Here is a 16,263-nt window from a genome sequence, read left to right on the forward strand (position 1 = left end):
TTTAACCTTTCTCACTTGATTTAATCAACAAATAAATACAAGGGAATTTGTGTGAAACCACTGGCAACATAGTAAACTTTAAAGAATTTATTCCAACTTCATTATACTTCTGATAATGGGAAATATACATCATTCACTTAGTAAATGGTCATGGGTTTATATTTACATTTTCTCCATTTGCAGAAATATGTAAACCATTCTGATTAAATGAAGAAAATGTACAAAAATTTTTCTTTTGCTCCCAGAGTTCAAAATAAAGCCAAAACAACAATTTTACATATTGATGCGTTTAACTCCGAATCCAGCACTCCAGTCCTGTAAGACACAGCAGGAACACAGCGGCTCCTAAAGCAGCTGGAGGGACTCGCTTGTGAGCACCCCGATTCCCCTGTCAGTCTTAGTTTACTCAAACAGACATTGTTCCCACTGGAACGACTTGGGTACCAAACACTGGTGACGCATGCTATATTGACTCCCAACAACAAGAATCAGAAAATGACCCGCAGTGAAATAAACAACCCTAAAGACGTAGTGCACAGTGTAGCCTGGGACCAGGATAGTGTTCTGAGTTACATGAGACTTCCCCACAACTTAGCACCTCATTATGTATCTAGTAAACACTCCACAATCATAAGGGTTGGAGCCCAAGTTCCAAGATTATGAGGTTAACTTTAAGGTACCACTGCAAGACAGGCCTTGGGCAACTGCATTATGAATGTGGCCCACTGGCCCACATGCTCTAAGGGAACACAGTAACACCAGCAGGGAGGGCAACATGGCAATGACTCCTGCTTACAGACTGCTGTTCCAAGTGCCTGCTCGCAGGACTAGAGCTACTTCCGAGCTGTGAGGACCATGTCCCTGAATCCCGGGAGTGTGCTCTGCTCCTGCTTCAGAGACTCGGCCCAGAATACACTAAACAGGTCAAACTGTGCCCTGTTAGTTTTTGATGTAAAAGCCAATGTACTGAAACCCAGGAAAATTTGTTTTTCATGTAGATTTAGAAAAACTCTCATGCACTTGGGTGAGTTCACAAGCTGTACTCTTGGCCAGAGGAATCGCTCTTTTTGTGCCGAGGTGACGGAGTGGTCTTGGTTGGAGACGGGGATGCTGTACCAGGGGAGTCGGTCCCTCCATCAGAGGTACTTGGTGAGGATGCCAGATAGGGAACTTTCTTTCTTCCAAGAAATCCTCCTGCTTCAAACCCTTTCTTTCGGAACTCCACTTTATGCTCATTTTCATCCTCTGCTGACCTTTTCTTGGGCTCTGACAAACCCTCTGCTGTTCTATGCACCTCCAGTCCCCCATCTGACTCTCGCCCACATCTTACCTCTGTGCCAGGGGACCTCCTCTCAGACATAGCGCACTCCCCTGCTGCCCCTTTCACCTCAGTCTGGGCTGGGCCCATGTGACCATTCTCAGGGACAGGTCTCTCTATGCTTCTGTTGAGATTAAGAGTCTGGAAGTCCCTGTAGCTGTGGAAACTCTCAGTCCTCCGTGCTCTGGCTAACAAAGGGCTCTCTCGGTAAGGCCGCGTGGCACCATAGGTTGCCGCTTCGTGGATGGTTTCGTGGTGCTGGAGCTGAAGGCTGAGAGACAGATTTAAAAATGACAGCTATGATTTCACTGCAAGGTCTCAGGAGCATAGCTCGGCAGTTAAGCTGCCAACTAAAACATAAGGCAAGTTACTAGCTACTTTCTGTATACAAATATATTTGTTAAGTAGATCATATCATATACAATTACCAACTAACGTAATAACACACATACATTCATAATCAAGCAAAACTTTTGAATAGTAGGGGGAAAGGAAAATAAGTGTTTAAAAAAGCCAATAAGAAATCAATGTACTTCAATATTTGGTCCTTGGATTCTCAGAATTTCACATTTTAGTCAACGTGGTTGGAAAAGGCAGAGTATTTCTTTGTATATGACATTAAATAACTTTTGGTTAGCACCACTCCTAATACAGGGCGAGCGAGTCACCACCACCTAACAGCTCTGCAGCGGCCAGTCCTTTCCTGCAGTGCCTGGAATGACAGTGTCCCCACAGTCTCAGGCATCTGAACTCTTGGTCCCTGTTGGTGAAGCTGTGTGTGAGGGTGCTATGTGAGGGAACGATGTCCCTGGGCGCAGGCTTTGGGGAGGAGTTTAAGGCTTTGTACCATTTCTAGTTCATTCTCTGCTTTGAGCTTGTGGTTCAGGATAAGAGCCCTCAGCATCGGGCTCCAGCTGCGATGCCTGCTGCCTGCTGATACCTGCTGCCTGCTGATACCTGCTGCCTGCTGCTGCCTGCTGATACCTGCTGCCTGCTGATACCTGCTGCCTGCTGATACCTGCTGCCTGCTGATACCTGCTGCCTGCTGCCGCTTCCCAGCTGTGAAGGACTTTTAGCCCTCGGGAAACTTAAGCTCAGTAAACTCTGTAAGCTACCGTGGTTATTGTGCTTAATCAACTAAGTTAAAAGCCAAGCTGGGGCGGGGGTCAGACTCAGTGGTAAAAAGCGTGTTTGCATGCATGAAGTCTAGGTGTCAATGACAGCACATGCCAGACACACACAAGACCACAACATTTTTCCCCCTTGCACATTACATATGTATGAAACTGTCAAAGAACTCAATAAAAGTTTAAAATGTTTTCCTCTGAAAAGATGTGCTATGCATACAGATACAAATTTACATTTGAGTAATTCAATATCAACATATATGATTCAAACTGTATTTTTTTATTTATTTATTTTTTTTGGTTTTTTTCGAGACAGGGTTTCTCTGTGTAGCCCTGGCTGTCCTGGAACTCACTCTGTAGACCAGGCTGGCCTCGAACTCAGAAATCCGCCTGCCTCTGCCTCCCGAGCGCTGGGACTAAAGGCGTGCGCCACCACGCCTGGCTCAAACTGTATTTTGAAACAAGAGCTTTCACATGGCAGGCATGTCCCCAGCGTCCCCAGTGAAGTCAGCCCCTCAGGACGCACCTGGAGCTGGACTCTCGAAGGCGGCTGTGCTGCAGCACGGAGGTGGCGGGGCTGATGTTGGGAGTGGCACAGCGGGACGTGCTCAGATCACACTGGTCCAGCAGCTTGAGCAGCTCCTCCTCAGTGGGCCCGCCTGCATCTTAGAAATAAACACTCATTCAAATGGCAGGTCAAAGGTCAGCTCTGCCTGCCAACCCTCCCTCCGCTGTGCTGTCACCTACCCTTGTCCTCAGTCTTGTTGACCATATCCATGGCTGTGGTCAGGTCCCACATCTGGATGCTGCCGTTGGTGTGGCCAGTGAACAGGTATCGCCTTGGCCGGGAGCCCATCCTGCTGGAGCCCTCACACTCCCTCACGGTGAAGGAGGAGATTGTAGTGCAGTCTACAGCCTGGATCTCACATATTCTGAAAGAAGAGGTGGTACAGATCCAAGGAATAAATTACATACCTGTATCTAAAATAGCTTTAAAATGGTCAAATCAAGTCTTGTTTCTCTGAATAAGAAAAACTTCTCACACCTAAGTGTGTGCTCAACTGAAATACAGATAGGAGTTAGTTACAAAAGTTATCTTGGGAATAAACAAGTCTTCAAAACGAAGACATGAGAAAAGAGAAAGAAAAAAGAAAGAGGGAAGGAATAAAAATATAATACTGCAATGTATAATACTGCAATGTTTAAAAACAAAACCCTATACAGTTTATGTACAATATTTTACAATGTAAACCCACAAAGGCTCGGATCCCTGAGTCAGAAATAAAGGGATGAGAGGTGTGACCAGAGTGAGAGGCCAAGCAGCTGAGGGAGGGAGGAGGGAGGGGAGCAAGAGGGGGGAGGGGGAGGGGGTGGGGGGGCCAGGCCAATAAAGCAGTCCTGTTAGGCACACAGACCGCACACATTGGAGTCATATTATCTGGAGTAAACTTCCTATTTCACCACGTGAGAGGTCTAAGTCATTTCTCCTTTATTTCAGTTAGGATAGCTTTAAGAAAAGATGTATTTTATATGTATATGTGAATGCCTGTGTGCATGCCTGGTGCCTCAGAAGCCAGAAAAGAGCACTGGATTCCTTGCCACTAGCGTTGCAGGCGGTTGTGAGCCGCTGGAAACTGAACCCCAGCTTTCTACAAAAGCAGCACCCACCTCGCCAGCACCATCTGAATCGACAATTGTTTTTCTTTGTCAGGGCATTAATCTTTTTCATTATTTTTCATAATAAAATTAACATTTATTTGTATTTGTAAAGTGACTTAATTTTTTTTAAAGATCTATATTTCTGGCTTATTTTTAAAATAAACCAACTCTACAAAGCAACTTCTGCCTGTTCTTTTTTGTTACAGTAGTTTCCCTCTAGATCATAAAATCCACCTCATACAAAACACTTTCTGAAATAACACAAAGGGGATATTAATGAGGTACGCTTATGAGACATGTCACGTTAGACAGAGATAGAGTCCAGCTTAATACACACCTGGCAGCTTCTGCACTCAGTGCACTAATCATAGCACAAACTCTACATCTGTGGACACATTAGCCATTTTCTAGAATTCATTCATGAATTACTAATGACTATATGCTATCTCTGATGGAAATAACACCTATCATCACTCAGAGTTTATTCATTAAAACACCATGTAACCAGAGACATGCCAAATAAAGTTAAATGGGTAACTTTAAAAACATCAAAAGCACTAGCAACATTTAAAAGAAAATCTGTCTGTTTGATGACCACTACTAGGAATTTTATTTGTTCATTTATCTGGCATGCAGAAAAAAAACCACCAACAACAACAACAACAACACCCCCCCAGCTAAACTAGACAATCGTTTTCAAAATTTAAAAAAAATGGCAGAAAAGCTCATATTTACAAACGTCCACTGTGGTCAGGGACAACAGGATCCCTGTTTTCTTCACTTTACCATGTGACATATGTTCCAGACAGTGGAACCCTATTCTGTCAGACAACCGATAAGGTCATTCCAGGTGAATTTACATAGCTAATAAAGGACACTATCAGAATTTAGTGCATCTGTCTGCCAGGAAATCTACTGTGAATGTGTTAAAATTAGGAGAAACAAAAACCAAAAAGCCCTGAAGACAAAAGCAGAAAAGAAGGTCCCAAGAGCACTCGGGACCAGCGTGGACCCCTGGGAGAATGAGGACAAGGTGAATGGAGACAGCGGCTAATTGGGAGCTGTGGCCACGTTAGGCAGGTTACGTTATCATCAGCCAAGGGTGACCAGCTTCCTTCCTTTTGTTGTACACAGAGTCAGGCAATCTGGAATGCCCCACCTGAGAGACACACCTAATGGAGACACGCTTGTGTGTGACAGCTTTGTTTCTCTATGGTGCTCTCAGTCTGTCCCATCCAGGGTCATTATGGCTCATTAAGTGGCAGTCACTGCTGAGTCTCCCTCTCTACAGGTAACCAGCATAGGGAAGCCTGCTGTAATGTGTCTGGTGCCTTCCACCGCTAACAAACTGCACCTGCATTCTAGGAGACAAAGGCCATTTCTGAATATACTTGTCTTCTGTGAAGTGTCACCTTTTTCCTGTCGACGACAGCCTGACAAACAGTTTGTTGGTGATGGGAACAACTTTCTGGATAAATACTTGTTGATCATCTCGTTCCCCAAAAGGCCCTGGGTCAGAGAAGAAAGGGACAAGAGTGAGGAATGGTTTCATTCTATAAAAGCACACTGATACTGACACTCCTCTTCCCAGCAGCTCTCATGCCTGCTGTGCACCAGACCTATGCCAGCGTCACACACAAGCTCAAGGCCGAAGCAGGTCAATCTGCACTCGATTTCACAGGAGCAATGCACAATGTTTCTTTTTAAAATATTTATGTATGTGTCTCTGTTAGTGTGTGTGAGTGTCTCTGTGTGTGTGTCTCACTGTGCCCACAATTGGTTGTAAGGTTTATATACTACAGAATGAAACACCAAGAGGGTGGGCCTGACAAGACTCCCCCTCGGGGATGCTGAGATGACCTGCTGTTCCGGTTCCCTGCCTGACCCTGCCTCACCTGCGGCTGCTTCCAGAGCAGCTTCAGAAAGGGCTGCTAATCCCCGGTGACCTCGGTTCATCCAGCCTTTCAGATGGTTCCAGTCAGGACTTCACTTACGTCCTAAACTTTCTCAACACATAAAGACGGGATAACAACGCCAACCAGCTTTGACTTAACCATTTTCCAATTTTGTTTTGGGCCCCAAACAGGAGCTCTTCACCCCAGTTCAGCAGGAAGCAATTATAAGACCATTGTCCCAATTTCTTAAGACAGGGTGGATGGTTTTGGTTATTTTATAAATTATATATATATATATGTTGTCATTTTAAGGGATAATTTACAAATAATTATAGTTTTAGATGGGGGAAACTAAATAGAGAGCCTAGACTCAGGGATTTCTGTCTTTCCTCTCTTCTCTATCTTTCCTTCTTTCCTAGATAAAGGGAAGGGGGTTGAAAAAAAAAAAGGGGGGGATATAGTGATATTAAAAATTAGATAGGGCTGGAGAGATGGCTCAGTGGTTAAGAGCACTAACTGCTCTTCCAAAGGTCCTGAGTTCAAAATCCCAGCAACCACATGGTGGCTCACAACCATCCCTAATGAGATCTGATGCCCTCTCCTGGTGCGTCTGAAGACAGCTACAGTGTACTTACATATAATAAATAAATAAATCTTTAAAAAAATTAGATAAATATGGATGGATTATTAAATCTACTATTAAAAGCATGTTACAGCTATAATATTACATTGGTAGAGATCTTATATATGTGCACTCCAGAATGGCACTTAGGTCTTCCATCTCTTCACTCCCACAGATACGTCAAACCTGAATTTTAGGCATTAAAGGCTTATAAAGGGTCCTTGAGGATCTGCACTATCATTAGCACTAGAAGGATATGCTTAGACTCTGGGGACGTAGAAGAAGGCTTGGGAGTATGGAGCTGATCGATCCCTAGCAACAAAAGGGGTGAGAGCAGATATGAAGTCACTTTGCATATTCCTATTGCTGCTTTGAAAGCCTGCATGCAGAACTGTAACATCTTCTGAAGATGTACTATAGCTAGTACATCGGGCTGCTGAGATGCCGCAGCAGCTCAAGACACTTGTCACCAAGCCTGGTGACCTGAGTTTGATCCTCAGCAGAAGAGAACTGACTCCACTAAGTTACCCTCTGACCTCCAACGTGTGTGCTCAGGCAAGAGTGCACGCACACACAGCATTTTCATATGTGTGTGTACACAGACACACATATTTGTTCAAATGTTTGTTGTTGAAATATTCATGTTCCTAATTGTTTATAGTTAAATACAATGGCTAGGAGAATAATTATTGAGGCTGTTGCTTGTGTTACAAAAATGACTTTCAAAATTAAAAGCACCAGTCAGCTCTGGTCCTAGATTCCCATCTTTGAAGATGCCTACCGATGTCATTTCCAGAGGAATAGCTGCCATGGCTCTCTGTCTCCTCCAAGGACAGGATCTTGAAGGATGCTAAAGGAGTGGAGCCTGGCTGCGTAGAGATCATCCCTCTGAATCGTGTCACTGTCCAGGTGCGGACGTGGTTGTTGTCAGCACACACTAGGAAAGAAAGAACACAATACATCACCTCCCCACTCTGAAACACATTTCTTCTTTTACATCAAGCAGATCATTGTACATTTGGAAAAGCAGATCACAGATCTTTTTTTTTGTTTGTTTGTTTTTCGAGACAGGGTTTCTCTGTGTAGCCCTGGCTGTCCTGGAACTCACTCTGTAGACCAGGCTGGCCTCGAACTCAGAAATCCGCCTGTCTCTGCCTCCAAGTGCTGGGATTAAAGGCGTGCGCTACCACTGCCAGGCTGAAGATTTATCTTAAAACTGTACTCAATTTACATATAGTAAGCCAACATGAGAGAAGGGGGTCTGGGAAGGTGACTGAGTGAAGATGTTTGCTGCCAAGCCTCAAAACCCGAGTCTTGAGCCTCTGACACACATGGTAAAAGGTGGGAACTGACTCCTACAAAGTGGACAGACCTCCGTGGTCAGCAACGCTTGTTTCTCTTCACAGGACTCAAGGGTGGTCCCAGCACCCACCTCAGAGGACTCACAACTGCCTGCAATTCCAACTCCAGGGAATCTGATGACACCTGTTCTCTGAGAGTAGCCAAACATGATATGGCACAAGACATTCATATTTAAAACATTTAGCCAGATGTCATGGCACACATCTTTAATCCCAGAACTTGGGAGACAGAGCCAATCAGATCTCTATGAGTTCTAGGCCAGACTGGTCTACATGGTGAGTTCCAGGATAGCCAGGACTACATAAAAAAAGACCCTGTCTAATAAGCTCCCACAAAAGTGAATAATAATAATTAAAATGTTTAATTAAAAGACTTTTAAAAACCTAATAAAGACTCTAACGTGACTACAAATGAGTAATAAATAATTATTCTATAAGATGTATGGAAAGTGCTAGTCACTAGTTTACAGTTACTCCTGGTTTAGGCTATTTAAGGTCTGAGTAATATAAAACACCCCTCTCTCCAGCTTAAAACACTTTTCTACACATCTGTGTTTCAGGGCTCGCCTTGGCTTTACTGTTGCTAATCCTGAGTAGGAACACTAGTGACTGACCACACAGGGGAGCACTCCCAAAACGCATCTTTGTTCTAAATGGGCATGCTTATTAAAAAGATATACCCTAAATATCAAGTCATCCAGGCAAGTACACTTTTTTGCTTGCTTTAACAAGGGGAAAAATTAACTTGCCATTTGTGATAATTTTCGAAATGTCTGTGAATGCTAGGAATGTAGAACTTTTATATAAATATCATAGTTCCTATGTCATACAATACCAGTTTTGTATTTTAAAGCAAACTTTAGAAAAAAACTTGGAAATTACCAAGAAATAGTTCCTGTGCACTTTTTAGCAGTATATAATGAAATCCTCAGATCTCAGGCCAGTAGTGAAGTACAGGAGATACAGGTAAGGCATTTAGCCAGTCTTGTGGGAAATGGCCCTCTGGTTTCACTAAGCTTAGCAGGATGGAGAAGACAAAGAACTAAAGCCATCATGAATGATTCAAGTGGTGATGACAGAACCCTGTTCAAACAACTCCTGCAAAGCCCCATTTCAGACCCTAGGATGCATACCACAGAAAAAGCACATGGCTGCACTTATGCCAAGAGCCACCAGGGGGCAGAAGGGCCGAGAACACAGAACACTGTTGACGGGTGCTTTAACCTGGGCCTTTAAATCCAGACCCACAGCATACAGCATTTCCTAGCACTGTTGGGAGAACACACAGCTACTGCTGTGGAACTCAGCTTCTAGGAGGAGGCAGACAGCAAATAAACAACAAGCACACGGGAAGCCTGTGCAGAACACACAGGAGACTCTAGCAGCCAAGGTCACCTCTTCACAGACTTACTCAGACCTTACTGAGGAGAGTGAGAGAGACGGAGGGGCAGAGCAACCAAACAAATATGGCAAACAAACAAGAGCACAGAAGTCCAAGGCATTTTTATAAACTAGAAAAGCTAATAGCTGCCGGGCAGTGGTGGCGCACGCCTTTAATCCCAGCACTTGGGAGGCAGAGGCAGGCGGATTTCTGAGTTCAAGGCCAGCCTGGCTAGTACACAGAGAAATCCTGTCTCGAACCCCCCTACCCCCCCAAAAAAAGTCTCATGATTCAAAGAAAGTATGTTGGTTGGCGCTAGGCAAAATTAACACGTCATATTTAGTTCATTATCTAAATTTTTAAAATTTTGTGATTATAGGGAACTATAAAACAACAAAATGTTACTTTCTTTACATAATTTTATACTGTTATGCATTTTAAACATAAGGTGATCAACTATCAAAGTATACATTTGGTCTACAACTTTAGCTTAACTGAAGATAACAAAATACATTTATAGTAAAGTTCAAACTTAGAAAATTTGAAACAGAAAAATCTTCTCAGCAGTGACCTGATACGCATCTTGGTATGAATTTGCCGTGAGAAGGAACTATAAGAGAATTAACAGGACATAGACATTTCCTAGGCTTATGTACAGCACACCCCGACCACGTCAAAGCCACACCCCTTCAGTTTTCCATGCAGCATAAGCTACCCCACTTCCTCTCTCAGCACGGAGTCACCGCAGACAGGGAGCCGCCTTGTACCTGACACCAGGTGCTTCTCTGACAGCATGATCTTGGTCACGGGGCTCCGGTGAACGGTGAATGTCTGGAAGAGCTGAGGCCCTGAGCCGACAGTCTCCGGATGCTGCACAATCACTCGCACGGCTCCAGAGCTCGTACCATAGGCGATCTCAATCCAGTTTCCGCTGACACCTAGGAGCCACGGGTCAAAAGAAGTGCGTTATATAAATAATGATTGAAAGAATGCCTGGCCCAGCAGAGACCAGAGCTTGTGACCAAAACCCTCAGCAAACACAGCTCAAGGCTGCTCACAGCAGAAAGTCTGTAATTCCTTTACACGTGTTTCTTGACCCTTCACTCTACAGTGAAACTGCTTCTGGCCATCCTGCACTGTCTTAGGTTTTGCTGTGGTAATTACACACTAATTCTGTGAATTCTCATGCCTACCCCTCATGCCCTGCTCCTTACTGATAGAAACTGAAGCACCTTTCAGAATGCCTGGTACCAACCCAGTATCAATTTAGAGAATAACCCTGTTGTGCCACACCCACCAGGAGAACGCCATCCCAGAGCAGCATCCCGCTGAAGTGTGTTGGGGGTGGCCTCAGCTTTTACTTCTGCTAGGTACATTAGCCGACACTTACCAAGAATCACTAAACTAAGAGTGTCAAGCCGCACACAGTGGGACAAGCACACTTCTCCCAATGCTCACGCCACGCTGATGGCTGTTCTGGCTCTTCCAATCTGCCCCGGCTCGGCGGTGGCTTCACATTTCTTTTCCTTTCCTTCCTCTTTCCAAAGGCTTATTTTTATTTTATGTGTATGACTGTCACTTGCATGCATGTCTGTGCACCAGCTACATGCCTGATATCCTTGGAGCCAGAACAGAGTATAACTCCTGGATCTGGACCCTGGATTAACAGTTGAGATCTGCCGTGCAGTTCTAGGGACAGAACCTGAGTCCTCTGGAAGAGCAGCCAGTGCTGAAGCTAAGCCATCATCCCAGCCCTGGTGGCTTTTCTTAGACTGGTGCCATATCCCATCACAAATCAAAAGACGGACAGCGGACACTGCATTTCTAGCTTCACAGAGAGAAAACTGTGGGCTTTACTTCCTCACCTCCCGAGTCAAAGGGAAGAGCAGAGGCCTGGGATGGGACAGTCCAACCAACCAGAGACCCCATTCTCATGCTTCCTAAGGCTTGCCTACATGAGGAAGGGATTTTTCCTTTGGGTAGTTTAAATTCTAAAACTTGCCCAGTTTTCCCTCTAACTATAAATTCAATTGGGGGAAATCCATACTTCATTACTCATTCTAGAGCAGAGCTCAGGAAGCTTTCTCTAAAGAAACAAGTAGTAATTAGTTTAAATTCTGCTCTCCACATTGTGTCACAACCTCTTAGCTCTATCACTGAAAGCAGCCAAGGAAAATGCACAAAACGAGAGAGAGGGAGGGAGAGAGGGAGAGAGAGAGAGAGAGAGAGAGAGAGAGAGAGAGAGAGAGAGAGACACGGAGGGGGAAAAGGGGGAGAGAGAGGGAGGGAGAGAGAGAGAGGGAGGGAGAGGGGAGAGGGGGAGAGAAAGGGAGGGAGGGAGAGAGAGCGAGGGAGCGAGCGAGCGAGCAGGCAAGCAGGCAGACAGACAGGGCTAGCATGAGTAGTCCCCGGGAGTCTTCTTCAGTCATTTCAGTGAGCACTACACTTCTCTTGTCTAATGAACCCAGTCAAGTGACGCCATGAGCAAGCAGCACATCCGAGCACATGGTCTGGCCCCAGGCGCATGTGAACAAGGCTGACCGTGTACTGACTTGTCTTGGGAGTGAGGTAAACGCTCAGCGCGGTGACGGCGTCATTGGAGGGGTCGTGATAGAGCTCAGTGACGAGAAGGTCGTTGTCCTTCATCCGCAACGGGAACTTCTGCATGTCTACGGACAAGGACACATCTAGTCAGAGCTGCAGAGGGCCAGGTCTCCATGCTGGTGGATGAAGCATGCTCCATGCTCACCTATGTAATATATTGATCCGTTGTTGCATCCCAGGAGGAGGAAGGAGCCTGCAGTGTCGTAGCTGGTTATTGGGACAACGTCCTGCACCTGACGCAGTGAGATTGTTACGTGTTAGGAAGAGAGCATCATTTCTACTTTCCGCTCCAACTTCCTCGGGGCTTTGATTCTTTCGGGTATCTCAATACCCAACTGTAGGGAGCTTAGACAACAAGCTGTCTTTGTGCCCCATGCAGCTTTGAAGACACATGTTCTAGCTGCATCCCACAGCAACCTGTGCTCTCTGAAGTCTGCATGTGGTAACCACGCCACAGCCTCTGGAACTTAAAGGCCAAGGCAGGACTCCCACTTCCCCTTCCCCCCTATGTCACTCATAAAATAAAGTGCCAAGGCCACACAGTGAATAATTAAGAGTCAGGGACCAGCACAAGTGATTTCAGACACAGCGCAGCTGCTCACAACCTGCTTCAACTTCTTCAAGTGTACAGTGTCCTGTCTTACTATCCTTAGTACAGATTCTTCTAGGAAACAGCAGAGGCAAAACTCCTCTGTGTCTTGTTTTCTAGGTACTGGAATTAAATAGCATCTTTTCAAATCCATCTTCTGGTTTGTAAACAGGTAACCATGTAAAGCCAAAGGACTTAGGTCACCACAATGAATGAATGGATGAAGCCAAGAAACAACACTAAGTGGCAGCAGCCGGAAACAAGAGTGAACAACTCTCTACCATCATGCCAGCGTTAATGTTGTGAAGCCGCTCGTATGAAGGCCAAGACAGACACTTCAGCAATTAGCACTGCTTCAAAGAGCTAGCACTTCTCAGGCTTGTTTTCCAGCGAGGATAAGATCTACATGCAATCGGCTTCATGTGTGTTTGCTTTCTGTGCTACAACCGAACAAAGCATTTGTTGAACTCTCTTGGAGCCTGTCCACCTCCCACAGAGAAGTAAAACCAAAAGGCAATTCTGGTGTGTCAGGCCCAGAAGTAGGGTGACCCAGGGGTCAGATGGGGTTGTCATCTCAGCAGAGGCTGGGGAGGAACTAGAGAGTAAGAGGGCTCTGGGACTTGACACCAAGAAGAGAAGAGCAAGGCAGAGCCTGAGTCCACTCCAGCTACACCACAGGCACCTGGGATTAAAGATCCCTCTATGCTGCTCTCACACAGGATGCTCTACTGTGTGCACATCACAGCTTCACAGTCATGAGCTGCACTAGGGCATCTCTGCAGGACCCTGGGTCAGGGCTCAGAGAACAGACAGCATCTCATGTGGCATGCCACGGCCATGCTTCCAGACTGGAAGTAAAACTGTCTGAGAGTGAAGGCATCTTGCCTGCCACTCACCCATGCTCTGGCCCAGGCTGGGCAGGTCCCTAGCTCCAGCATTACAAGACAACTTCCACTCTTACACAAGGGTCTCCACAGCAGGAAGCAGAAGCCTGGATTCTGAGGCTCATCTCAGGAAAGCGCTGCCACCTGCTCTGCAGGAGGATGGATTCTGTGGTAAGCTAAGTCAAGTGACCCTCCCTGCTCAGTCCAGCCTCCTCGAAGGCCACAGGGTTTACTCTGCTCCTTGGGCAGGGTCAGTAGCTCCTCCTCAAACTCAGCCCCCACGGTTACAGTCACAGGACAGGTGGCCATTAAACCACTTCACTGCGAAGCCTCCACGCCCTCAGAGAAGCATGGAGCACTCTCTGACCCTTTGAGAGGCAGCGCATGCGTGTCGCACTGTGGCTTTCAGGACTAACGTCCACAGTAGCCTCCATATTCTGATGGGAGAATAAAACTTGTAATTGCTCTTTGTTTAACTCTATCTTCATCACCCTGGGAACGGATGCACACACGGAGCTATGGCTGCCACGTTACTCAGGCTGAGCTACCTTACTTAGCAGCACTGAAGATGCTTTCTGACTAACTCTGTGATATCATGGTGTATGTGTGTGCTATGTTGTATGAGAAGGGAGTGATTACAAAGGAATAAGAAATAAAGCCCTACTTTTTAAAAAATCTCTACTAGATTGGTTTTTATAACTAAGGCAGAGTTGAGAAGCTGATAGAAAGATCTAAATTTTTCAATGTTTATAAGGTTAAATGCAGATGCTATGCTTAATGGTTCATTTAACTCTAATACTCAAATACATCCTGACTATACATCTAAAGTGAAGAACTCAGGGGCTGCCCTGTGCACTTCCTCTGCTATTTGTGGCTAGAATGCTGCTGAAGGCCAAGTCAGACTAGTCAAGCAGTGCTGCCCAGCCCGGGAGCCAGCCTCCAGTCAGAGCTGTCTGTCGAGATCTACAGATCTACAGACAAGGCTGAGGCTGCACAGTAGACCCATCCCCTCAGTGCTCTAGGGAGGGATCCAGCTGGGTTACGAGGCCAGTTTGCTGCATGGACGCACAGCTTTCTTTCCCAGGTCTTTCTGAACTGTGCAACCAACCCACATCAGCTGTGGTCTCATCCACACACACCTGGGCACGAAGAGTCAGGTGATTCACAAACAACACACCCAAGGCTAAGAGCCACAAGGTCACTAAAATGAGTCTCTGGCTCTCAAAGCTATTCAAACCTTTACGCTTAGCTCTACCAACAGTGAAAGAACTATAAAGGAGCCGTTCCTTCCAGGGTTACAGCACAGCACAACACATCCATGTGTGGACAGCAAGGCACAGAGCAGAACTCCCATTACTCAGTCCTCCCTGCAGGGGCACCGCAGCATAACAACTCTGACAAAGATGCCCTTCTGGCTATGTCGGAGCCTCTCCACTGTCCACCACTGCGCTGTTTCTCACAATACCGACTATGCAGACTTCTGCGTCTTCACTGAAACGCACACACTTCCCCACTACAACCCCTCAGCTGAGGGTCATCAGCTCCTCTACCTCAGTCTAAGGTCCCAGGACTGTTTCTCCTCCAGAACCTCACATGTGTCAATCGTGTCACATCCCCTCCCCCCACCGCCTGTCACCTTTAAATCACCCCTTCACCTCATCTTGTCATCTGGCTCAGCTGACTTGTTTCCTATTTTCTAGTCCAGATGTCTATATGCCCACAGATGCCCATTCATCAGTATATCTGCTGGGTTCATTCCAAGACCTCACCATACCAGAACCTTGGATGCACAAAAATAACAAAGCGTACGTAGTGTTTGCAGATCACCTCTGTGTACATCATCATCTCTAGACTACCCAGCACTATCTAACGTGAACACGAGATTAGATGGGATCTGTATTGCTCAGGAACAGCGATAAAGACGTCAATTCTGCTCTGGAACATTCTTCATCCAACTGGCTGAATCTATGGATGCAAAACTTTGGAAAAGCTACGGAAAGCTGGCTGCACTTTTGAGTCAGCACAAGGGATTAAATTAAACAGGCCACTGGGTGAGAACTGCTCCAGTGCCAAGGCCTCAACCCTCCCTGCCGCCACTTTCTTCCAGTTCCTTTTAAATTGTCAATCTGTTCAAGGCCCTACCAGCCCTGACATCCCTGCATCTCTCCCTGCCTTCTCAGCGCTCCAGTGTTACCTGGGTCTCACTAACCTTGAACCAAGCACTGTATTTTCTCAAGCACTGGTACACTGCACTCACCTACATGAAACCCGCCCTCCATCAGGCCAACACCATGCTTTCTTTCCCGAGTTCCTGTCCACTCTGCTCCTCTCCCAGTTCTCAGTCCTAATGGATCACCAGGGCATGAAAAGCACGATTCACAGCGCCCGAGACCCTTGGGAGCACACGTCCACACACTTTTGTCTTTCCCCTCCATCTGTCCGACACCGTCTCCTCTGTGCCCTACACTCCACACCCTCCCCACTCCATCCTCCCAGCCTGCAGAGCTTTGTCTGCAATGCTCCCTCTGCCCACCGCATGCTCGAGCCTCTCCTACTCTAGGGGAACACGCAGTCCTTAAGTGTAGTTGGCACAGGCGACAAGCAAAGCAAAACACTATCTTCAATTATCATTATTATTATTTTCTTCAGTCCTGTCTCATTCTCCTTAGGCCCTGGAGGTGTTTAGTTGACTACTTTCTGTCTCTACACAGCCTATCTATGTCCAGACGCATCTGTGCTTCCACTCAATAAATGAAGTCTGCCTCGATTACTATGCACACAGTGTGGCTCTTAAAAATCTCAGAGAAATGGAAAAAGAAAAAG

At 46.0% G+C, this 16,263-nt stretch overlaps 1 protein-coding gene across 14 annotated transcripts in view; it reads right to left on the bottom strand.

Annotated features, from left to right (window-relative positions):
• The window catches only part of Kctd3 (potassium channel tetramerisation domain containing 3), a 36,804-nt gene continuing 20,541 nt past the window's right edge, over positions 1-16,263 (bottom strand). For 2 of the 14 annotated variants that reach the window (XM_030253563.1, NM_001359576.1), the window contains 8 exons: positions 12,113-12,200; positions 11,916-12,032; positions 10,131-10,301; positions 7,403-7,558; positions 5,517-5,613; positions 3,193-3,377; positions 2,972-3,104; positions 1-1,589 (listed from right to left, as the gene is read on the bottom strand). In XM_030253563.1, the coding sequence (XP_030109423.1) occupies positions 1,031-1,589; positions 2,972-3,104; positions 3,193-3,377; positions 5,517-5,613; positions 7,403-7,558; positions 10,131-10,301; positions 11,916-12,032; positions 12,113-12,200 (1,506 nt within the window). In that variant the 3' untranslated portion in view covers positions 1-1,030. Of the gene's footprint in view, positions 1,590-2,971; positions 3,111-3,192; positions 3,378-5,276; positions 5,614-7,402; positions 7,559-10,130; positions 10,302-11,904; positions 12,033-12,112; positions 12,201-16,263 lie in introns of all 14 variants that reach the window. The other 12 variants (NM_001359578.1, XM_011238911.3, NM_001359577.1 and 9 more) reach the window with 10 other exon arrangements.

This window comes from Mus musculus, chromosome 1, assembly GCF_000001635.26.
Source record: "Mus musculus strain C57BL/6J chromosome 1, GRCm38.p6 C57BL/6J".
In the NCBI taxonomy this organism is placed as follows: Eukaryota; Metazoa; Chordata; class Mammalia; order Rodentia; family Muridae; genus Mus; species Mus musculus.